General features: G+C 54.5%; 8 protein-coding genes across 8 annotated transcripts; 4 read left to right on the top strand and 4 right to left on the bottom strand.

Annotated features, from left to right (window-relative positions):
- Position 1: 1 nt before the first annotated feature.
- Positions 2–1,140, bottom strand: BDV59DRAFT_55565 (endonuclease/exonuclease/phosphatase family protein). Its single transcript, XM_073696622.1, has one exon. It carries the CDS (start codon positions 1,030–1,032, stop codon positions 145–147), a length of 888 nt encoding a protein of 295 aa, XP_073547054.1. The 5' UTR covers positions 1,033–1,140; the 3' UTR covers positions 2–144.
- Positions 1,140–3,095, bottom strand: BDV59DRAFT_55603 (Zn(II)2Cys6 transcription factor). The gene is made up of 4 exons (XM_073696623.1): positions 2,696–3,095; positions 2,545–2,637; positions 2,013–2,499; positions 1,140–1,962 (listed from the first exon to the last, which is right to left on the bottom strand). The coding sequence occupies exons 1-4, from the start codon at positions 3,009–3,011 to the stop codon at positions 1,248–1,250; spliced, it is 1,611 nt and encodes a 536-aa protein (XP_073547053.1). The 5' UTR covers positions 3,012–3,095; the 3' UTR covers positions 1,140–1,247.
- A 1-nt stretch (position 3,096) lies between these two features.
- Positions 3,097–4,057, bottom strand: BDV59DRAFT_55515 (FMN-binding negative transcriptional regulator). Its single transcript, XM_073696619.1, has one exon. It carries the CDS (start codon positions 4,017–4,019, stop codon positions 3,252–3,254), a length of 768 nt encoding a protein of 255 aa, XP_073547052.1. The 5' UTR covers positions 4,020–4,057; the 3' UTR covers positions 3,097–3,251.
- A 423-nt stretch (positions 4,058–4,480) lies between these two features.
- Positions 4,481–5,984, top strand: BDV59DRAFT_180414 (putative transsulfuration enzyme family protein). The gene is made up of 2 exons (XM_073690061.1): positions 4,481–4,693; positions 4,749–5,984. The coding sequence occupies exons 1-2, from the start codon at positions 4,538–4,540 to the stop codon at positions 5,766–5,768; spliced, it is 1,176 nt and encodes a 391-aa protein (XP_073547051.1). The 5' UTR covers positions 4,481–4,537; the 3' UTR covers positions 5,769–5,984.
- Positions 5,985–6,687: 703 nt separating this feature from the next.
- BDV59DRAFT_180412 (curved DNA-binding protein (42 kDa protein)) lies at positions 6,688–8,975 on the top strand. Its single transcript, XM_073690060.1, has 5 exons — positions 6,688–6,833; positions 7,076–7,159; positions 7,219–7,323; positions 7,396–8,193; positions 8,245–8,975. The coding sequence occupies exons 1-5, from the start codon at positions 6,797–6,799 to the stop codon at positions 8,439–8,441; spliced, it is 1,221 nt and encodes a 406-aa protein (XP_073547050.1). The 5' UTR covers positions 6,688–6,796; the 3' UTR covers positions 8,442–8,975.
- Positions 8,976–9,725: 750 nt separating this feature from the next.
- BDV59DRAFT_55497 (putative PHD finger domain protein) lies at positions 9,726–13,124 on the top strand. Its single transcript, XM_073696617.1, has 3 exons — positions 9,726–9,832; positions 9,893–12,359; positions 12,412–13,124. Exons 2-3 carry the CDS (start codon positions 10,243–10,245, stop codon positions 12,935–12,937), a joined length of 2,643 nt encoding a protein of 880 aa, XP_073547049.1. The 5' UTR covers positions 9,726–9,832; positions 9,893–10,242; the 3' UTR covers positions 12,938–13,124.
- Positions 13,125–13,827: 703 nt separating this feature from the next.
- Positions 13,828–15,411, bottom strand: BDV59DRAFT_193802 (putative lectin family integral membrane protein; the record flags this gene model as incomplete). Its single annotated transcript, XM_073692290.1, has 6 exons — positions 13,828–14,496; positions 14,568–14,762; positions 14,833–15,013; positions 15,063–15,133; positions 15,196–15,262; positions 15,323–15,411. 6 exons carry the CDS (start codon positions 15,409–15,411, stop codon positions 13,828–13,830), a joined length of 1,272 nt encoding a protein of 423 aa, XP_073547048.1.
- A 398-nt stretch (positions 15,412–15,809) lies between these two features.
- Positions 15,810–17,868, top strand: BDV59DRAFT_180400 (dolichyl-P-Glc:Glc1Man(9)GlcNAc(2)-PP-dolichol alpha-1,3-glucosyltransferase ALG8). Its single transcript, XM_073690059.1, has 6 exons — positions 15,810–15,923; positions 15,985–16,063; positions 16,119–16,312; positions 16,373–16,866; positions 16,914–17,053; positions 17,100–17,868. Exons 1-6 carry the CDS (start codon positions 15,847–15,849, stop codon positions 17,622–17,624), a joined length of 1,509 nt encoding a protein of 502 aa, XP_073547047.1. The 5' UTR covers positions 15,810–15,846; the 3' UTR covers positions 17,625–17,868.
- The last annotated feature ends 767 nt before the right edge of the window (positions 17,869–18,635 follow it).

The raw sequence follows: 18,635 nt of genomic DNA, 5'->3' as shown, positions 1-18,635 counted from the left end.
TGAAGTTGATTTCTATACAAATGTTGTACAACCTGTAGGAACCTACCACCCGCCGGCACACCCGCCTTACCTATCCACATGATAAATTCCGACGCTATTGCCTCCATCTAGAGGCATATATCACCCCATATCATAGCAGACCGATCATCTACAAATCAACCGTCCATCCACCACAACAGCACGGTGATCCGAGTTGAACACCCCATCGTCAAACCGATTCGCCAGCACAGCATACCCATCGACAGCCCAGGGCTCCTTGACCTTCGTTCCAGCCCCAAGCAAAACATAATCGATCCGCGTCGGATCCTGCCCTTCATACCCGAACCCAGTCCAGGTGAGCCGATCCCCATAGTGTTCAGCGGCAGGCACCAGCATCGCGGCATCCGCCAACGGCGACCCAGGCGCCGTCAGCTCGACATACGCCTCCTGGAAATCCTGACTATTGAAATCGCCCGCCAGGAACACCCCGTCGATAACCGCGTCGCCGTAACCGCCCGCACAGTACTGGTGGATCTTCCGGAGGATGATGCGCGCCGCCTCGAGCCGCGACCGCGGCCCCTGGTCGTCCAGATGCGTGTTCATGGCCAACACGGTCTGCCGGCTGGCGCGGTGCGTGAACACGCCGATCGTCACGATCCGCACCGACGCTGCGTCCCAGCTCTTCGACGGCACCTCCGGCGTCTGCGACAGCCACACCGTCTCCCAGTGGTTGATCTCCCAGCTGCGCGGCTGGTAGAAGATCGCGGCGTATTCGCCCGCCTGGTATCCGTCGTCGCGGCCGACCCCAATGTAGTCCCAGACGCTGCTGGGGGATGCGTTGCGGTTCAGCCCGGAGAGGACGTCGACCAGCTGGTTGTGGAGTACCTCTTGGAGGCAGATGAAGGCGTCTTGGTTGCGCGTGTTGAAGAGCAGCTCGTTTATCAGGAGCTGTTTGCGTTGCGGCCATGGCTGTTCGCCCTTGAACGGGGCGGTGGTCGCGTAGCGGATGTTGTGGGTTAGGATGCGGAGCGGGAGTTCCGCAGCCACGATCATTGTAGATGGTGTAGTTGTGGGTTCTAGAATGTACGTGTGGGCGGCTTGCTTGTTTGGTGTTGGTGTTGGTGAGGGGGTGAGAGGAGGAGAAGCTTGGGGATGGAATGCGGAGTCTTGTGATTGGGTGCGCGTGACATACCTTCCACTTCCTTTCCCCAAGACGATATTTGATAGGTATGTTCAATGCATACCTGGACATGCAGTACCTGATCAGGTCAGATAAGAAGCCAGTCCTGTCCTAACCGACCGATGGTGAAAACCCATCGTGAAGCGAAACAGCCCTGTCCCCCTTCTTGCTGCTGCCACTGCCAGTATCCCTGCAAGATGCGCGCCGCGTTGACGACGTTCAAGCAGCTGGTGACGGCCCAGAACCGCTTCAACGAATCCAACAGGAAATCCCTTTGCGCGGGGAGCTGGCATTCCAGACCTGCAACGAAAATCGGCCACAGGATGCACTTGAGGAGAGCATCATCCTCCCGCAACAGCCCGATCACATGGATCAAGTCCTGCACTAGGTCGTCTCGGCGGGAGTCTTCCTTTGCAAGGGTGTCGAGAATCCGCTGGCCGTAGAGGAGGGCGCCAATCTGATACGATTGCGCCAGGACGGGGAGGTTGTCCATGTTTCCGGTAGAGGCATCATCCGGATGGGACAGGCTGGATGCCCAGAGGCTACAATCAAAAGTCTGGATGAACTCGATGACCGTCTTGATATTGTGGGCGTATTCTGTCAGTGTTGCGGAGTCCAGCGGCTCCGGGACCGTGATCGCATCCCGGTACGTTGACAGCGATTGGATCGCAGTCAGGAGGTATTCTGGACAGCCGAGGAATGACTGCTCGACGGTCTCTTGTTGGAGTGCTTCTGATTGCTCGAGGAAATTGAAATGAGTTAGGAGCTTCGGGCGCACAAACGTGGCGCCGAGGGTCTCGATGCTGTTTCTTGCTTAGTTGGGTTGGTCGATGTAAGGGTGTGGGACACGTACAGGTAGATCTGTCGGGTGATGAAGCTTCGAAGGTGCAAGATGGTTGCTCCCGGGTCTTGGCTGGGGTTGATCGCTGACCCTGACAGAAGGGGGTTCATTTCAATCAGCCGCTTGACCCCTTCGAGATGGACGTTCCACCGGTCACTGCCGGATTCGAGCAGGTCTAGAAAGATCAGGAGGAATATACTCGCCATGATCGTGTCCTTTGCACATGACGCGGTATCCTGCAGGTCCCTGGCGAGCATATGCATCGCTTGTTGCTTGAAGAGGAGTGCGTCATAATGGGAGCTCCGCGACTGTGCCGGGACCACAGCTCCTGGCTCATGGAATGAGTCGAACGAGCGGTCGGAGTTGGCCTTGTGCCGTGCAGCGAGTGCAATGGCGGCCTTGCAGAGAGTCTCGTCGGCCAGTGCAAGCGATATCAAGCCCCGGAAAGGGTTCTTGGCGCTGTCATATACGATGAATAGCTTGCAGATGCGTTGGTTATCTATGAGGATTAATATTGCTCCTGGACTGAAAATGTTGGACTTACAGTAGTCTAGATAATGTTGGGAAGTTGCATCCAGACTGGACCATATGGGCTCTTCCAGCGCCAGTGGGATGTTTCGTGGAGATGTAAGATTTCCTAGGGGAGAGTATTAGCTACAGGATAATCCGACTCGCATATGCAGATAGTTACCTACCGTCAGCCCCGGGGATACCCGTCTTCAGGTGATCCTCAGATAGTCTTCTTGGAAACTCCTCTATTGCACTAGGAATCATCCCCTTTGGTGCCTCTGTCGGACCCGAGGACTCCCTGAATGATATGCCTTGCATTTTACCACGAATCGCGACGCCCCGGACCCATCGAATCGGCCGTTTGTCGTAGCATTCTAGCCCACTGGCTGTGCATTTTCGACATGGCACCTGGGATCGGTCACATTGGATGCGCCGACGTCGGCAGGTATAACAAGCCTCGATCATTGGATGTTCATCCATTCTGGTTCCACGGTATTGCATAGAAGACGACTCGGATAGAGACTGACCAACGCATGTTCAACTCATAGCTTCAAGACCTCAGGCAGGCGATGCAGTGCAATGATGTAGAGAACGTTTGAACTTTGGACTGAAAGGTCAACGGCAAAGGCGCTGAGTCATCATTCGACGGCGAAGAAATTGCCTATTCAGGTATAGTGCTATCGACCTCTACAATCAATGCTCTGCCGTAACTTATATATATACACGGATGAATTTCCATGGCTACTTCGATTTGCCCTCATCCTTCAGCTCCCCACGTTCTCTCACCATCTGCGCGATCCCATTCCCAACGTCGGTCTGCAGACCCTCAAATCCCCGAATCACGCCTTCACGGTCTCCCTGGCCCATTTCCTGGCTCATCTTAAACTTTCCCTCTAGTCGGTCGATCGTGATCTCAATCCCGATGATGTTCTTCTTCATGATGTCAATGTAATTAGTCGGCGCGTCAGAGACCGCCCACGGCGACGTGTAGCCCATGATGGACGTCTCTGACTGTCGTGACAGATCCTCGATCTGTTTCTGCAAGAAGGACCCAGTCTGCTCGGACTTGGAATCACAGAAGATGCGGATCTTTCCATACGCCTGCGCGGCGGCATAGTTCCACGTGGGAACAACCTTTGCGGTGGCGGGTTTGGTCTCGGTGTAGAATTTTGGCGTGACATAGTGGTGATGGGGCCCATTGAAGAGCACTAGCACTTCGTCGGGGAGCTCGAGGCCTTGACTGTTGCCTTGTTCGTTCTGCGCAGCAAGAGCCTCCATCAACACCTTGGCCTGCGGGTTCTGCTTGGCCATGTGGCCGCGCAGGATGCCAGTGGAAACACTCCCATCGCTGGTGTCGGGAACGTCGAGGACAAACGGGATGTGACTCGACTGGATCAATGGGTATGAAGGAGATTTGATGGCGGTCGTCAGAATACCCAGAGGGTTGTCCTTAATAAACTGTTGGAGGACGGCGACTTGGCCCTCAGCGTGGATGGCGCGGAGGTACATGATGAGTCGGAGATTGACTGTCTTTACGGAGTATTGAGGAGCATTGAGAGGAGATGCAGTGCGCCTTATATGCGATGCAGATGACTCTTATCGTATACAAATGACTCGTCCTGATTGGCGGACATCGCCGAGATGGGTGGACCAACCAGGAGGTGTCTATAACTAGCCAGAATTGCAGGTATCGGCCTTTTAACATGGTAATAGCTCATTGACAAACTGAAACTGCCGGCTATAATATGACACTAGCCTTGCCACTACATTCTCCTGGATCAATTGTCTCTTGACTATTGTCTAAAGGGCAAGTTTAATGGTGCGTCTCGAAGGGATTACCTAATGCGGTTAGTACCGATCTCCGCCCCACTCCCGTCAAGTTCCTAATTCGGAAATATAAGATGGGATGGATGGATGCAGTATAAAACTATTTCTGCGAGCCTTTGCGTGTGGCAGAATTCATATAAACCGTTCAGAATCTCGTGCATATTTCCACCTACATCGCAATCCGTCTGCCGTAGTTCAACATGGCCCCGTCCGGCAACTACCACCCTTCCACGCGGGCATTGCACGCCGATGATCCTCTGAATCGAGTGACGGATGTGGCTCCCCCCATTCATCTCTCTACCACCTTCAGATTCCCTCAAAACCCGGAGGATCTAGTCCCATCCGTGGACCCCGTTGTAAGTGACTATCTGTTCTGTTGATGCATACATCATCCGAACTAACCGTCCACAGGAAGAATTCGATGGCAAGAACTATGTCTACTCCCGGGAGTTTGCCCCCAACGCAACCCGCCTGGAAGCCGTTCTATCATCCCTACTCAACGGCCGCGCACTCAGCTATGCCACCGGTCTAGCCGCCCTCCAAGCGGCCTTGATCCTGCTCAACCCGCGCCGCATCGCCGTCGGCGAAGGCTACCACGGCTGTCACGAAGTCATCGCGGTAATTTCCCGTCTGTCCGGGCTTCAGAAACTGCCGCTAGACTGTCCCGCGGAGACCCTCGAAGCAGGCGACGTCATTCTCCTCGAAACGCCCATCAACCCGCTGGGGACGGCGTTCAGTATCGAGGAGTACGCCCAGAAGGCGCATAGCCGGGGCGCCTACCTCATCGTCGACAGCACCTTTGCTCCCCCGAGTCTGCAGGACCCCTTCCAGTGGGGCGCAGACCTGGTTATGCATTCCGGATCGAAGTATTTCGGTGGCCACAGCGACCTCCTCTGCGGGGTGCTCGCCACCCAGCGCAAGGACTGGGAGAAGCAGCTCCTGGAAGACCGCCTCGCTCTGGGGAATGTACTGGGAAACCTGGAGAGCTGGCTGTGTCTTCGGAGTCTGCGGACTTTGGAGCTCCGTGTGCATCGTGCCAGTCAGAGTTGTGAACGTCTGGTGGGCTGGCTTCATCAGGCGATGAGGGCCTCCAACCCGAGTGTCGGGAGTGACGACCATGTCGTGCAGTCGGTGTTGCAGACTATCTTTCACTCCAGTCTCCAGGATGAGCCGTGGTTGCGGAAACAGATGCCGAACGGGTTCGGTCCGGTGTTCTCTATCGTCTTACAGCGGGAGGAGTTCGCCCGGGTGCTTCCGAGCAAGCTGGGCCTGTTTCAGCATGCGACGAGTCTCGGAGGGGTGGAGTCATTGATTGAGTGGCGGGCTTTGTCGGATGGTAGGGTAGATCGGAAACTGTTGAGAGTCAGCGTGGGATTGGAGAATTGGGAGGATTTGAAAAATGATTTGCTACAGGCATTTCGGTCTTTGTAGATATGCTGGTGCTTGGGATTTCCCGGCTTCTGCTTCATACATTTACTTATATATTGGATTTAGGGGTACCAAGGTTGAGGCGCAAGTTCATAGACCTTCTAGCAGTCTAATTGTAACGGGGAAAATCCTTCCACGAACTATAGCCAGTGTGGTCTAGAATAATCCATAATCCAAACCATGAGGATCTTTCACGTCCAGCGCAAAATGCAGGAAAATATACAGTGAGTTCGAGTAGAGCAATGGAAGAATTGCCGACACGGAGGTAAATATATGGCAGGAGTCACATGATCACATCACGTGGGATCAGTTACCAATTCGGGCTCCGTAGTGAAGTACCCTAGGTACTTTTCAGTATACATTCAGTTGATATATTGGTATCAATTATGCACCAGGTGCATGATGTAGATGCTGCCTCATGGATCTACTTCGGCGTTGTGTTTACCAACAAACTAAACCTCGCCAACTGGGGTTGGTGATGTCATAGTTGGTCCGGCTCATTCTCTGGGTTTTATTACTTTCTAGCTGTCGAGGGCAGTCAAGGATGATGGAGGCCATGTATTGCAAGAGAATATTGTGCCCAATAGAAAAAGGTATTCTATCGAACAATATCACCTGGCTATTCATGACCTTAGTACAGTACAACAACAGATCTGGCCATCTACCTGAATACCTAGGTAGTAAGGCTAAATAAGTGCCGAGATACTCAGACCTGGAGATCACTCACAGTACTATAAGCTATCATGACAAGACAGATGGTCTCAAAATCCAACTTTTCGGACCAGCTGCTACCAGGTTCTCCAGGGCTGTAGACACATCAGGTATTCGCATTACCAATATTACCATACGCAACGACATCCACTGGTAATATACCCGTATCCTGGTGACGTTACCGATGCACACGATCTCCAAGTCAATTCTTCTCCGTTCAACTCCCACTTCTCTCTCACTCCCTCTCCCTCTCTAACCCCTCTCTATCTGTCTCCCGTCAACCTCCTACAACATCACCCTGATCATCCCATCTGCCCACAATGGCTGAGAACCAACCCCAGACAACCCCCGAGGTTGGTATGTGTCTGACCTTCCCCTCCTCCCCCTCAATTTGAAAAAGCTCCCGTCCGTTTGTGGGTTTCCACTCCGCTTGCTGCGTCATGCGACAGAGCTTTCCGAGCCTGACCAGAGCACGGATTCCACCTTTTGGCCTCTTCCTTTTGCAATCGGGATTCTCGTGCTCTCTTGCTTCGATTCTCTCTCGCCGCGTCGTCCTTTGCTCGTCTTTCACTACTAACCATCCCCGTGGAACGATCTAGACTACACCCTCAACAACCCCGACACCTTGACCAAGTACAAGACTGCCGCTACCATCTCGCACAAGGTCCTGGATGCTGTCTCAGGTGCGTGTCTTTAGCTCCCTTTGACCGTCGGTTTGAGCCGTCCACTAACCATTGTCCAGCACTGTGCGTGGAGGGCGCCAAGATCGTCGAGATCTGCCAGAAGGGTGATCAGCTCCTCGATGAGGAAATTTCAAAGGTCTACAAGGGCAAGAAGATTGCCAAGGGTGCGTTCCTGACCCTCCCCCCGCCGATCGACCTCGAAAACTCTCCCGCTGACCGAATGGCCTCCTCTAAAGGTGTTTCCCACCCCACGACGGTCTCTCCCAGCTCCTTCGTGACCCCCTACACTCCCCTGGTCTCCGACGCCCAGGAAGCCGAGACGACCCTCAAAGCCGGTGAGATCGCCAAGATCCAGCTCGGCGCCCAGATCGATGGCTTTGGAACCATCGTGTGTGACATGGTCACCGTCGGCAAGGACGAGGTCACCGGCCGCGAAGCCGATCTCCTTGTTGCCACCCACTACGCCAACGAGCTGCTCCTGCGTCTGATGGTGCCCCCGGGCCTCCTGGCCAGTGGCTCCGAGGAGGAGAAGAAGAAGGCCGCCGCCCAAAAGGCTCCCACCCAGGCTTACATCTCCCAGCTGATCGAGAAGGTCGCCAAGGCCTACGACTGCAACGTGGTCGAGAACACCACCAGCTGGCTGTTCGAGCGCAACGAGATCGAGGCCGAGAAGAAGATCATCCTTTCCCCCGGCTCCGGTGTCCGCGGCGAGGGTGTCCCCGACGTCGGCGAGGTTTGGGGTGTCGAGATGGGCCTGTCCCTTGGCTCCGGAAAGGTCAAGAACCTTCCTCTGCGGTCCACCCTTCACCGTCGTACCACCACGACCTACATCCTCAAGCGTCCGAGCTCCCGCCAGACCCTCTCCGAGATCGTCAAGAAGTTCGGCCAGTTCCCCTTCAGCTTGCGCCAGCTGGATGATGAGAAGGCCGCCAAGGTCGGCGTGGTCGAGTGTGTCCGTGGTGGCGTCCTGAGACAGTACGAGCCGGCCGGCGATGCCGACAACGCTCCGGTGTCCCGCCTGTTGACCACCATTGGTAGGTGTCGTGCCCGTGGATGACGTTGAACAAGATGACTAACGGTCCCAGCCATCACCAAGAACGGCATCACCAAGCTGACCGCTCCCGCCGCTCCCGACATGACCAAGGTCAAGTCGGACAAGAAGCTCGAGGACGAGGAGATCCTCAAGATTCTGGAGCAGCCCCTGTCCAAGTCGACCGGTAACAAGAAGAACAAGAACAACAAGAAGAAGGCCGCCAAGAAGGAGTCGGGCGACAAAGAGTAAAATTGACCCGGTTGGACTATTTACCGGGCAGTCTGTGGATAGTGGGATGGGGGCGATTTCCTGCATCGCCTCTGCTTCGAGCCGGATGGCTTTGGGCGTAGACTTCACCTACCGTGACTATCGCGCTGGTGTCGAATGGATTTCGGATCGCATGGGGCCGTATTGAGGGAGCGTTGATCTCCTAGCGAACTCCTGGGATGTCCTTGTCCCGTACGTTGCAGGTATCATAAAAAAAGAATCTCATGTATGAGCTACATATCAGGAATGAAGAGATGTTTTGTAGTTTCTTTGCCGTGTATAGGATGAAAATGGATGGCTCTATCGGGGATGTATAGAGAGCGATGGCTGCCCCTCAGGATGTCTCGGAATCGCCACCTTTGGCTTCTTTTTCAAAATGGCTGTTTGATCCTGTGTTTCTCTATTCGGACGATCAGAGCTCTAATATTCATACATCCCAGACCGTTGTGGTGGTTCTCTTGTCTCTCTGGCCGTCTCAGCGGGCAGAATCTTCCACCAACACATCTCTGCTCTCTACAAAGCCACAGCCCAAGATACAACATCTACCGACGTTTCCAAATAAGCATCTGGAAATATCCTCTGTCGCCTGTTTCCTCGCTGGCTGTAGAGTGACCGGGGGCGTGACTACTCTGGAGGTTCAGGTCAGCCTCTTTCTGCTGCTCCGAACTTCTTCTCCGACATCCTTTCTCTTCCTCTCCCTCTTCGTCTCCCACCTCCTGTACCCCCCTCGCTTTCTTCTTCCCTGATCTACTTCGATACTCTGGGTTTCCTGCGCAAGGTAAGACGATCTTCACTGTCAGACCGCATGTTCCCCCGTCTGGGTCGTTGTAGGACAGGTCTGATGATCCCATGGAGAGAACCCCTCCTGGCCTCATCACGTTGATGCCAGATGTCATGCACCAGACCTTTGCGTCTTCACTCTTTAGTCTTCTGTTCTGTTTCTCCCTACTCGTTCTTTGGTGTCTTTCTCATTTTCCCTCATTTCTATACCCTATGTTCATCCTGTTCTCCCTCCCAGCCTCCCATCTTCACCTGTCTCACTCCTCGTTCTTTACCAGCTTCTTCATCGACGAAGCTCATTATCATCGCGACTAACGTCTCTCATACAATTAAGACGCTGCAGTCTTCGCAGTTCGTCTGTTTACTACGCGTGAGTTGTGCGCTTCTATACTTCTCCCATTCCACCTATAGACCTATACTGACGAAAGTCAGATACATCACAACCACCATCGCGCCAGCAGTAGAAGTGTGTTTGATTCAAGCCGAGGAATCCCGCGCTTGGACCATTCTCCAAGCCTCAAACTGCCAGGCTCTCTTGGGCTTCTCGCGTCAGCACGCCTAGTGCCTCCAAGGGTGGCGACGGACAGCGTCACGTAAGTCCCACGACACGCAAAGTCACAAGAAAATAAATGTCCCACGTTCTCATTCCTTAGCGAAAGTCCCCTCTCTTCGTCTGTGAACTCTCCCTCCGCCAAAGTGCGGGTGTCGGGGTTCTCTGTAGGCCTCCGCGGTCGACCCCCTACGAGGGCGTGCGTGATTCCCTCGAAAACTCCCGCCGCGAACTCCGCAACCTTTCTTCCCAACCCATCAACCCCCCAGACAGCGCGCGCGCGGGCTGGCCACGATTCCCACCAGCAACGCTGGGCTCGCTTGCCGTCTGCTGTGGAATCTTTCCGTTGGTAAGTGCTTCGTCGCGGCGTTTTCCTGATGATTAATTCCCACTCCACTCCCGTCGCGTCTCGCGAGCTAACTCCGTCCTCCGCAGAGCCCCGTCTCGACAGCGATGGCTCCAAACCTTCGTTCAACACCTCGTGCCCGGTCCAGTCAGTCTGGGCCCGCCACTCCAATGCACGCGACAGCAGCCGTGAATTCGTCTGCGTCTTTTTCCGAATCTACGAGACCGCGGAAGCAGCGCCGCACTGGCCGACACAGCCGCGTAGCTACCGATCCGCTGCAGGACACCGAGTCCCAGCACCAGTCGCAGCGGAGAGACCGCGGCGCCGGTCTTGATGATGATGCCGCCAGTGATACGCAAGCACATCGGGGAAACAGAGAATGGGTTGAGCCGCCCTTGAGAACCCCGGCCCCCAGCTACGCGGACACCCCGTGGTCCCTCGTCTCCAGTGAACACAACCCTGTGCTCTCTACAATGCGTCCGCTAGGCGCGATGCCCACTCCGGGAGACCTGCGCAAAGTTGGCCTGGTACCGGCCAAACCCAGCTCGCAGAACATCCCTGCCAAGAAAGAGCCGCACGCCGCGCCGAACGGCGAAAAGGAGACCGACAAACCTCCTTCTACCCCCTTGACCCCAGCGGACGACCAGAGCCATGGTGACGCACCCCCGAAGTCCGGTCCCGACTTCAACCTCAGTGCTTTCATGACCCTCCCGCTTCCCGCTTCCCCCAACGCGGATGTTGACGTGGAGAGGATCCGAGCTGCCGTGGGAAACGCCATTCACATGGCATCGGAGTCGGACAACCGTGCGGTCGAGCGTGGTCTCCTCCGTCTCTGGAACAGCTGTGGCACAGATTCTTTCTCCCTGTCGATCTTGAATAACATCTGTCAGGCGACCCCGGGACACCGCGAGAAGGCGGTTTTCCAACTGTTGATGCGTGACGCCTGGAGAGAGGTTCAGGCGGAGGAGGGTACAGAGCCCGCCACAGGTCGCGCCAGCAGTGTCTCTTCGCTGTCGTCGGCGAAGTCCCTCGATGATCCTGGAACAGCCACCGGTGCGACAAATCCGCGTTCTCGCGCTCGAGGCAAACAAGCCAAGACGGCCGCGGGGAAAGCGACAACTCGCCACTCGGTTTTCCCGTCAGGCGACTCCATCCTCGATCGTAAACGCGCACTGGAAGAAGACCCCGAGTTCTCTCACGACGCTATCACCGCCAAACGGTCTCGCCTGCAGAAAGCTCTCCCGAAATTGGCACCGCCCGTGAGCCGGGTCCGCTCGTCGCTGGCCACCGACGCTCGCTCCGCTCCTGCGACGCCTGCTGGTATCGATGGATCGCGCGATGGCCTGGACGGTAGTATGGACTCTAGTAGAGACCGGACGGAGAGTGTGGCAAGCAGCGATGCGGAGGACAACCGTCGTTTGACCCCGACAATCGAGTCCGACGAGGACAGCGATCAGGAGAACAACGACTACTGCCGCGAATGCAATGGCAGTGGCCAACTGTTGTGTTGTGATGGATGTATAGAATCCTTCCACTTTTCATGTCTCAAACCACCCCTGGATCCCGCCAACCCCCCCGAGGGAGACTGGTTCTGCCCGCGCTGTGAAATCAAGCGGTCTTCAGCCAAGATTCGCCAGCAACTCAACAGTGTCTCTCAAGAAGACTTTGTTCTACCGGAACGCATACGGGACTACTTTACGGGGGTTCGCACCGGGGAGGACGGGAACTACGAGGATATCATCCCTCTTCCCAAGATCAATCCCCGAAGCATGAGAGGCACTCGTACCGGCCGTTATGATGATCCATACCTCTTGCGCATCCATGACGCCAAAGGGAACCTCATCTTCTGCCACGCCTGTGGGCGTACCAGCAACGGCACCCGGCCCATCATTCAGTGTGATTACTGCCCCTGTGCCTTCCACATGGATTGCTGCGATCCCCCCTTGGCCATGCCCCCTGTGCAGCGACCGGGTAGTGACAAGCCCCACCACAACTGGATGTGCGGCAACCACGTCTACCACGACTTGTATCACTCCGTGGAAGATGAGGAGGGATATGAGTGCACGAAGCGCATCCGCCGGCCCAAACGGCCCCGTCTTGTCGACATCGAGATCCTTCCGACCGAAGAAGAGTCCGAGAAGATCGAGGAGAAGGAAGACGAAGGCGTCATGTACCGTGTCTCGGAGAAGGGCGTGCAGCTTGACTTCATCACGCGGATTAAACGGTCAGTCATCTATCTACCCAGAGGGCGTGACGCAAACTAATAACCCCTGCAGAGAGAACGAGCAAGTCTCATTGAAAAAGCGCATTGCCGATCGGTACTTCGATTACGTCCGGCAGGAGCATGACAAGCTCGCGGCCGAGGCGCGGGCCTTTTACGCGTCCCAAAAGCCTGCCACCCCCGTGGAGGACACCGCTGTCGCAATCTTGAACTCGCGTACCGTCGCCGAGCGGGAGGCCGCCTCGAACCTGATCGCCTTTGCGCAGAACAACCAGATCAGCAAGACGGTCGAGAACGGCAAGATCACCCTGCTCATCGACCAGCTCAAAGCGAACGCTCCGAACAACTTGCCTCCTCCCGATACCGAGATCGCCTCCCTGCGTACCCTGCAGCAATTGATTGAGCAGCGCATTGAGTTGCTGAACGCTCAGTCCGCTCAGTCCGCTCAGTCTCCTCAACCCGCTCCAGCCAACTCCGCCATCTCGGACACTCCCGTTATGGAACCACAGACCTCGAATGTTAGATCTGGCGAGGCTGACGCTGTGAAAACTGATGCACGCCCTGTTGATACCACATCCTGATGTCCCGTCCGTGTCTGAAAAGCAGCGCCCTATGCTAATGTTAGCAAATTTTGGGGCGTATCTTTTGGTTAGACGACTTCAACACTCTCGATGAAATGATTCTACCCGCTTATCTTTCGCATCTCCCCTAACGGGGAGGATGTGTTTGTACAAAGGCTTGTTCTGGGCTTGACTTATAGTCCCGTTTTCTAAATTGAATTACGTCTGCGGATGAGCCGTTGGATGTCATGCCGATAGACCAGCGGTCAGACCACGATCTTGTGTTACTAATATCTCCGTTTATCTTCCCTTCATCATTGCGGCGCTGTCATCACCGGTCTTGTTTTGTCTTGCTTTGCCTGCATTTATCAAACAGATGAAGAGTTGCTCCTCGGATGGGAAGTCTGGCGTTGGTTTGTCTTTGTTCTAGATGGCTCGTGCTTATGGGATGTCGTTGGACTTTGGGTCTGTGTTTCGACTTGAAAATTTCTTTCATCCGGCGCATACTGAGAGCATCGCATATTATTAGCGCTTCGTTGCATTGCTATTTCTTTTTCTCTTCCTGTATTAAAGTGACTGCTCTCCCAGCCGCCGCTGATCCCGATGTGAAGGGCCGGCTGGCGAGTTAGATAATCATGCCGTTGCCTTGGAATCAAAACCATCTTTCGTGTCTGCAGTCGCAGTAATTCTCGTAGGGCACGGGGTGAAAAGGAGACGGGCAAGATGAGCATGCAGTTCTGATGGTGAATGATGGTGAATGATGTACACGACTATGCTGGAATGCGACTAACTGTACAGAAACAACACAAGACGACTCGATCATAAGACAAGGTAAAGATGAATGACATGGCTAAGCCCCGAAAATGATAGTCCATTAGTCGTAGACGAAGTCGTTAGGAAATCTCGATCAATCAGAGGAACTTCTTGGGCATGTTTGCCCGGCGACGCTTGTACACGATGTACGATCCGGCCAGGAGCACCTGCACCGCAATGACGAGGAAGATGAAGAAGCCCATGCGCGGCGTCGACGCCGTGATCACGCTCAGGATATGGCCCTGCAGGTTCTCCGTCAGGCTCAGATGCGAGTTCTGCAGCGTCCTCTCCAGCTGACTGAACCGCTCGCGGTAGTCCCGTCCCGCCAGTTCCCGCTGCATGTTCTGCAGCATCGTCTCCATCCGCTGCAGTCGCGCGTCCAGCCCCGCCACCTGCTCCTTCGTCGCCATGCCCTGCACCAGCTCCGTCTGGCGGCTGTCGCTCTTGCTGCCCTGGTTGCCCAGCTCGCGGATAATGTTGTTCGCTGCGTGGTTGATCAACTGGATCCGCGAGCTGAGATCCACAAACTGCGCGTCCGTCGACATCTGGCTCCCTTGTTGTTGCTGCTGCTGCTGCTGCTGTGGCGGTTGGATGCTGGACCCTTGGGCGGCGCCGATCGGCTGTTGTTGCGTGTTCTGTTGGACGGGGATGGATCCGCCACTGCCGGGCTGCACGGACTGCAGGACGAACTTGAAGATCTCGAAGGAATCAGGGTTTTCCGGTGTGGCAGCCGTGATGCCGAAGGTGTTGCCCGCGGGGATGGCAACCTATCAGGGGCGGTTAGAGACTGCCACCAGAGGCGAATGGGAGGGGGCATGGTGGGTGACTGATGACGTACCTTGTCGGTCGAGAAGCACAGGCGGTCATCGACGGTGACTTCGAAGACGGCGCTGGTGTGCTTGATGCGCACGATGGACGGCCGACCAAGGTTGCGGTACGAGTAGTCGCAGTGGCCGAAGGCAAGGCTGTCGACGTTCGTCTGGCTCTTGTAGTCTTTTGTGCCGTCGTTGAGGAAGCCTCTCACGCTGCCGCCCTGGGAGTCTATTAGCATTGAACGGCGGGATTTGGTTGGGCTTGGAAGAGAATGAGGAAAGGGGACACACTCTGCCGCCATGCATGTCGACAACGAGGGCGAAGCCGTCAAACGCACCAACAGTGTATATACTGGAGGTGCCGATTTTGCTCTGGCCGTCCTTCGCGTACCACAGTTGGAGGTTTCCGCCGCCGCGTTCGACGCCTGTTGCACGGAATTGGAATTCGGCCGTCCATTCGGACTGCGAGATGCTGCGGTCTGGTTAGAGTGTGGATGGTGTGGATGGAGGCGGAAGCTTACGGCGTCTGTGACCAGACATAGCCTCTAGTGTTTCCTGGGTATGGAGGTGTGAGGATGAGCTTGTTGGAGAGCTACCGCGGAGCCGTTAGTAATTTGACAAGTTGTGAGTGTTTGGTTCTGGGATGGATCGTACGATCTGAGGGGAATGGCCCTCTCCCCCAACTTGCCATCCTGGAATCGTGTCCCGGTTCGGGGATAGTCTGCAGAGAGGGTCAGCCAGTGTCTGGGATTGGAATGCGTCACGGAGCCGGGTGGGTTACGAGGAACCATAGCCAAAGCTAGCACTTTCAATCACCGACTGTGCGGAGGCAATCGCCGCCAGGAAGGGCAAAGACGCCGAGATCTTCATCGTGACTATGCGAGCGAGAAGGCAATATGTGCAGGATGGTTATATACCGCCTCAATGGCCTTCCTGATCGGATGGAGCTCTCCGGTTGAGAAACGCGGAGATAACGCGCGCAGTGGTCCACCCAACCACAAAGGTGATGACGCAGAAACGAACCTCTCGGGCGAGGGAGACGGCAGCGGGAGAGACGTCGACGAAGTGGTGAATGTTAAGATTGGAGAGAACGACGGAATGACGGACTCCCACGTCCGAAGCCAGGTCCATGTGAAGTTGAAGTTGGTTTGATATACAAAAGGGACACACTGGCCTTAATCGTCCTAGCGCCGGTCACGTGGCTGCCCCGGATCCAGACTTGCCTCATTCGGTCAAGCCGAACATCTCGATTTCACCTTCATTCTTCTCCCGTCAAGCTGCTCTTCGCCATGCCCATTGCCTCTCATGTCCGGACTGTACCCTTCTCTCGCGCAATGCGCCATTGTGGCCGCCGCGTTTAAGATTCTGCTCTTCCCCGCCTAGTACGTTGCTTTCGGTCTCTACCTCATCCTCCCGCCGGTTGCTCATCGCGAATGATTCCAGTAAATCGACCGACTTCGAAGTGCATCGGAACTGGCTGGCCATTACCAATACTCTTCCCGTGCAGGAATGGTACTACGAGGTACGCTCTCGCTCTGCAACACCGCTCTGCGTCGCTGAATCGAACCGTGGGGTAGAAAACGTCCGAATGGACTCTCGACTACCCTCCCTTCTTCGCCGCCTTTGAATGGCTGCTTTCGCAGGTCGCGCGTTACGTGGATCCGAATATGCTGGTTGTGAGGAACCTCGGATATGATTCCTGGCAGACGATCTACTTCCAACGCTCGACCGTCATTCTGAGCGAGCTTATGCTTGTTTACGCTTTACACCGGTGAGGCCTCCAAGGATCTCGCTGGGAAACAAAAGACCGGACTAATACCGCTTGAAATAGATTCGTCAAGTCCGTCTCCCAGTCAAATAAGCAACTCGCCCATGTCGCCAGTCTCTCGGTCCTGTTATCTCCCGGCCTCCTCATCATCGATCATATCCATTTCCAGTATAATGGCTTCCTCTACGGCATCCTCATTCTGTCCATCGTGCTGGCCCGAAAGCAGTCGACCCTTCTCTACAGTGGCATCACCTTCGCCGTCTTGCTCTGTTTGAAACATATCTACCTCTACCTCTCGCTAGCCTACTTTGTGTATCTGCTGCGGGCCTATTGTCTCGACCCTAAATCCACATTCCGGCCGCGATTCGGCAACATCTTCAAACTCGGGCTAGGAGTCATCACGGTGTTTGGTGTTGCTTTTGGTCCTTTCGCATATTGGGGCCAACTCCTGCAATTGAAGGACCGGCTCTTTCCGTTCTCCCGCGGGTTGTGCCATGCCTACTGGGCACCGAACATCTGGGCTATGTATTCGTTTACCGACCGGATTTTGATTCCCCGTAAGTAATCTGTATTTGTCTATGGTGATATCGGCTGAGTCTGGTAGTCTTTCCCCGTTTGGGCCTGCCGGTTAATCAAGACGCCCTGTCGAGCGTCACTCGTGGGCTTGTCGGTGACACTGCTTTTGCCGTGCTCCCGGAAGTCACCAAAGAACACACGTTCGCACTGACCTTCCTCTTCCAACTGGTATGTACGGCTCTATTATTCAGATCCTCGCACTAATGCCGGTTAGCTCCCCTTGGTGAAACTCTGGCTCCGCCCTGACTGGGACACCTTTGTTGGTGCACTCACCCTCTGCGGATACGCGTCCTTCCTGTTTGGCTGGCACGTGCATGAAAAAGCCGTCCTTCTGATTATCATCCCATTCAGCCTGATTGCTCTGAAAGACCGTCGTTATTTCAGTGCTTTTCGGCCTCTTGCAGTGGCCGGGCATGTCTCCCTGTTCCCGCTGCTGTTTACCGCCGCCGAGTTCCCGGTCAAAACAATCTACACGATCCTCTGGCTGGTTCTGTTTCTGTTCGTGTTTGACCACGTAGCTCCGGTGCCCGAGCGGCCGCGCATTTTCCTGGTCGACCGCTTTTCGCTGCTGTACATAACGGTGGCCATCCCCCTGATCGCCTACTGCTCCCTCGTCCACCAGTTAATCTTCGGGCTGGGACGGTACGAGTTTCTGCCCTTGATGTTCATGAGCAGCTACTCGGCTCTGGGAGTGGTTGGTAGCTGGGTCGGTTTCATGGTTGTTTACTTTACAGCGTAGACATGTACCTAGGTATGATAGAAATAACAACAATGTCTGCTTGTCGGTGTCCATGATGTAATGGGTGTTTGCAGTGTTTGACGATTCCACGTGCCAAAGGCTGAGCCCCACTTGATCACCCTTTTTGCAGAGTTTAATCTCTTTTGGGTTTAGCGCGGATTACTCCCATGGATGCTGGTGACACTTGCAGAAGCTCAGAAGCAGTGGTGATATAGTAGAGCATTATGGATTTGCTAGTCTTGGGGTGATCTAGCTGTATTAATGTATTACTAGAGAGTGTTATACTGTGTTCATTGAAGGCGGCGGTGGAGTAAGGAAGATTAGTTTGTGTTTCGACGTATTTCCCAATTGATCAGCATAAATAAATATATCGAAAGAAGCGGAACTATATGCACGCCGTTGTCACAAGCAATGTATAATACAAAGGTAAGGTAGTGTTTTACTGCCTCCTGGAGGTTTCATTTGTTTTGAACCTTTTGACTTTCCATTTCTTTGATTTTCTGATTTTCTTTGAACAGACACTGAATAAACCCACGTAGTCGGCAGGAGAGCATCTGCTCAGAATTCACTGTGACAGCATTTAATATATTGTTCTACTGACACACACATGTAAGATAATCTATGTAAATGACCCCTGGATGGGATAAACGTCAGTATCCATTAGCTATAACTAAAGTCGTTTCACATGATCACCAGTATTATTTGGGTCGTTTCAGAAATGTAGCAATCCAAAGCACTAAATAGCACTTGAGCAAAAAGGTACTACTGATTTTAAAGGGATAGAAACACTGTAAATGTCATCATCGCGTTCCAAGAGGCAGTACGGACTGATCTGTGAGTTCATCCGTTAGCAGGTGGAGATATCTGACACAGTACCGAGAAGGTATAGCCTCTTGCTGCTGGATAGATCAGTAAAAGAGAATCATCAGATTTCTATTCTGACGTGTGGATCTGGATATTGCGCGTGTCGACAGGATCGAAGAGTTGTAGAAGGATTGGCCGGAGGAAGGA

This window comes from Aspergillus ambiguus (assembly GCF_047715705.1).
Source record: "Aspergillus ambiguus strain CBS 117.58 unplaced genomic scaffold BDV59scaffold_20, whole genome shotgun sequence".
NCBI lineage: Eukaryota > Fungi > Ascomycota > Eurotiomycetes > Eurotiales > Aspergillaceae > Aspergillus > Aspergillus ambiguus.
Note: the sequence above shows the minus strand (reverse complement) of the source record. Positions and strands in the feature narration are given on the sequence as shown.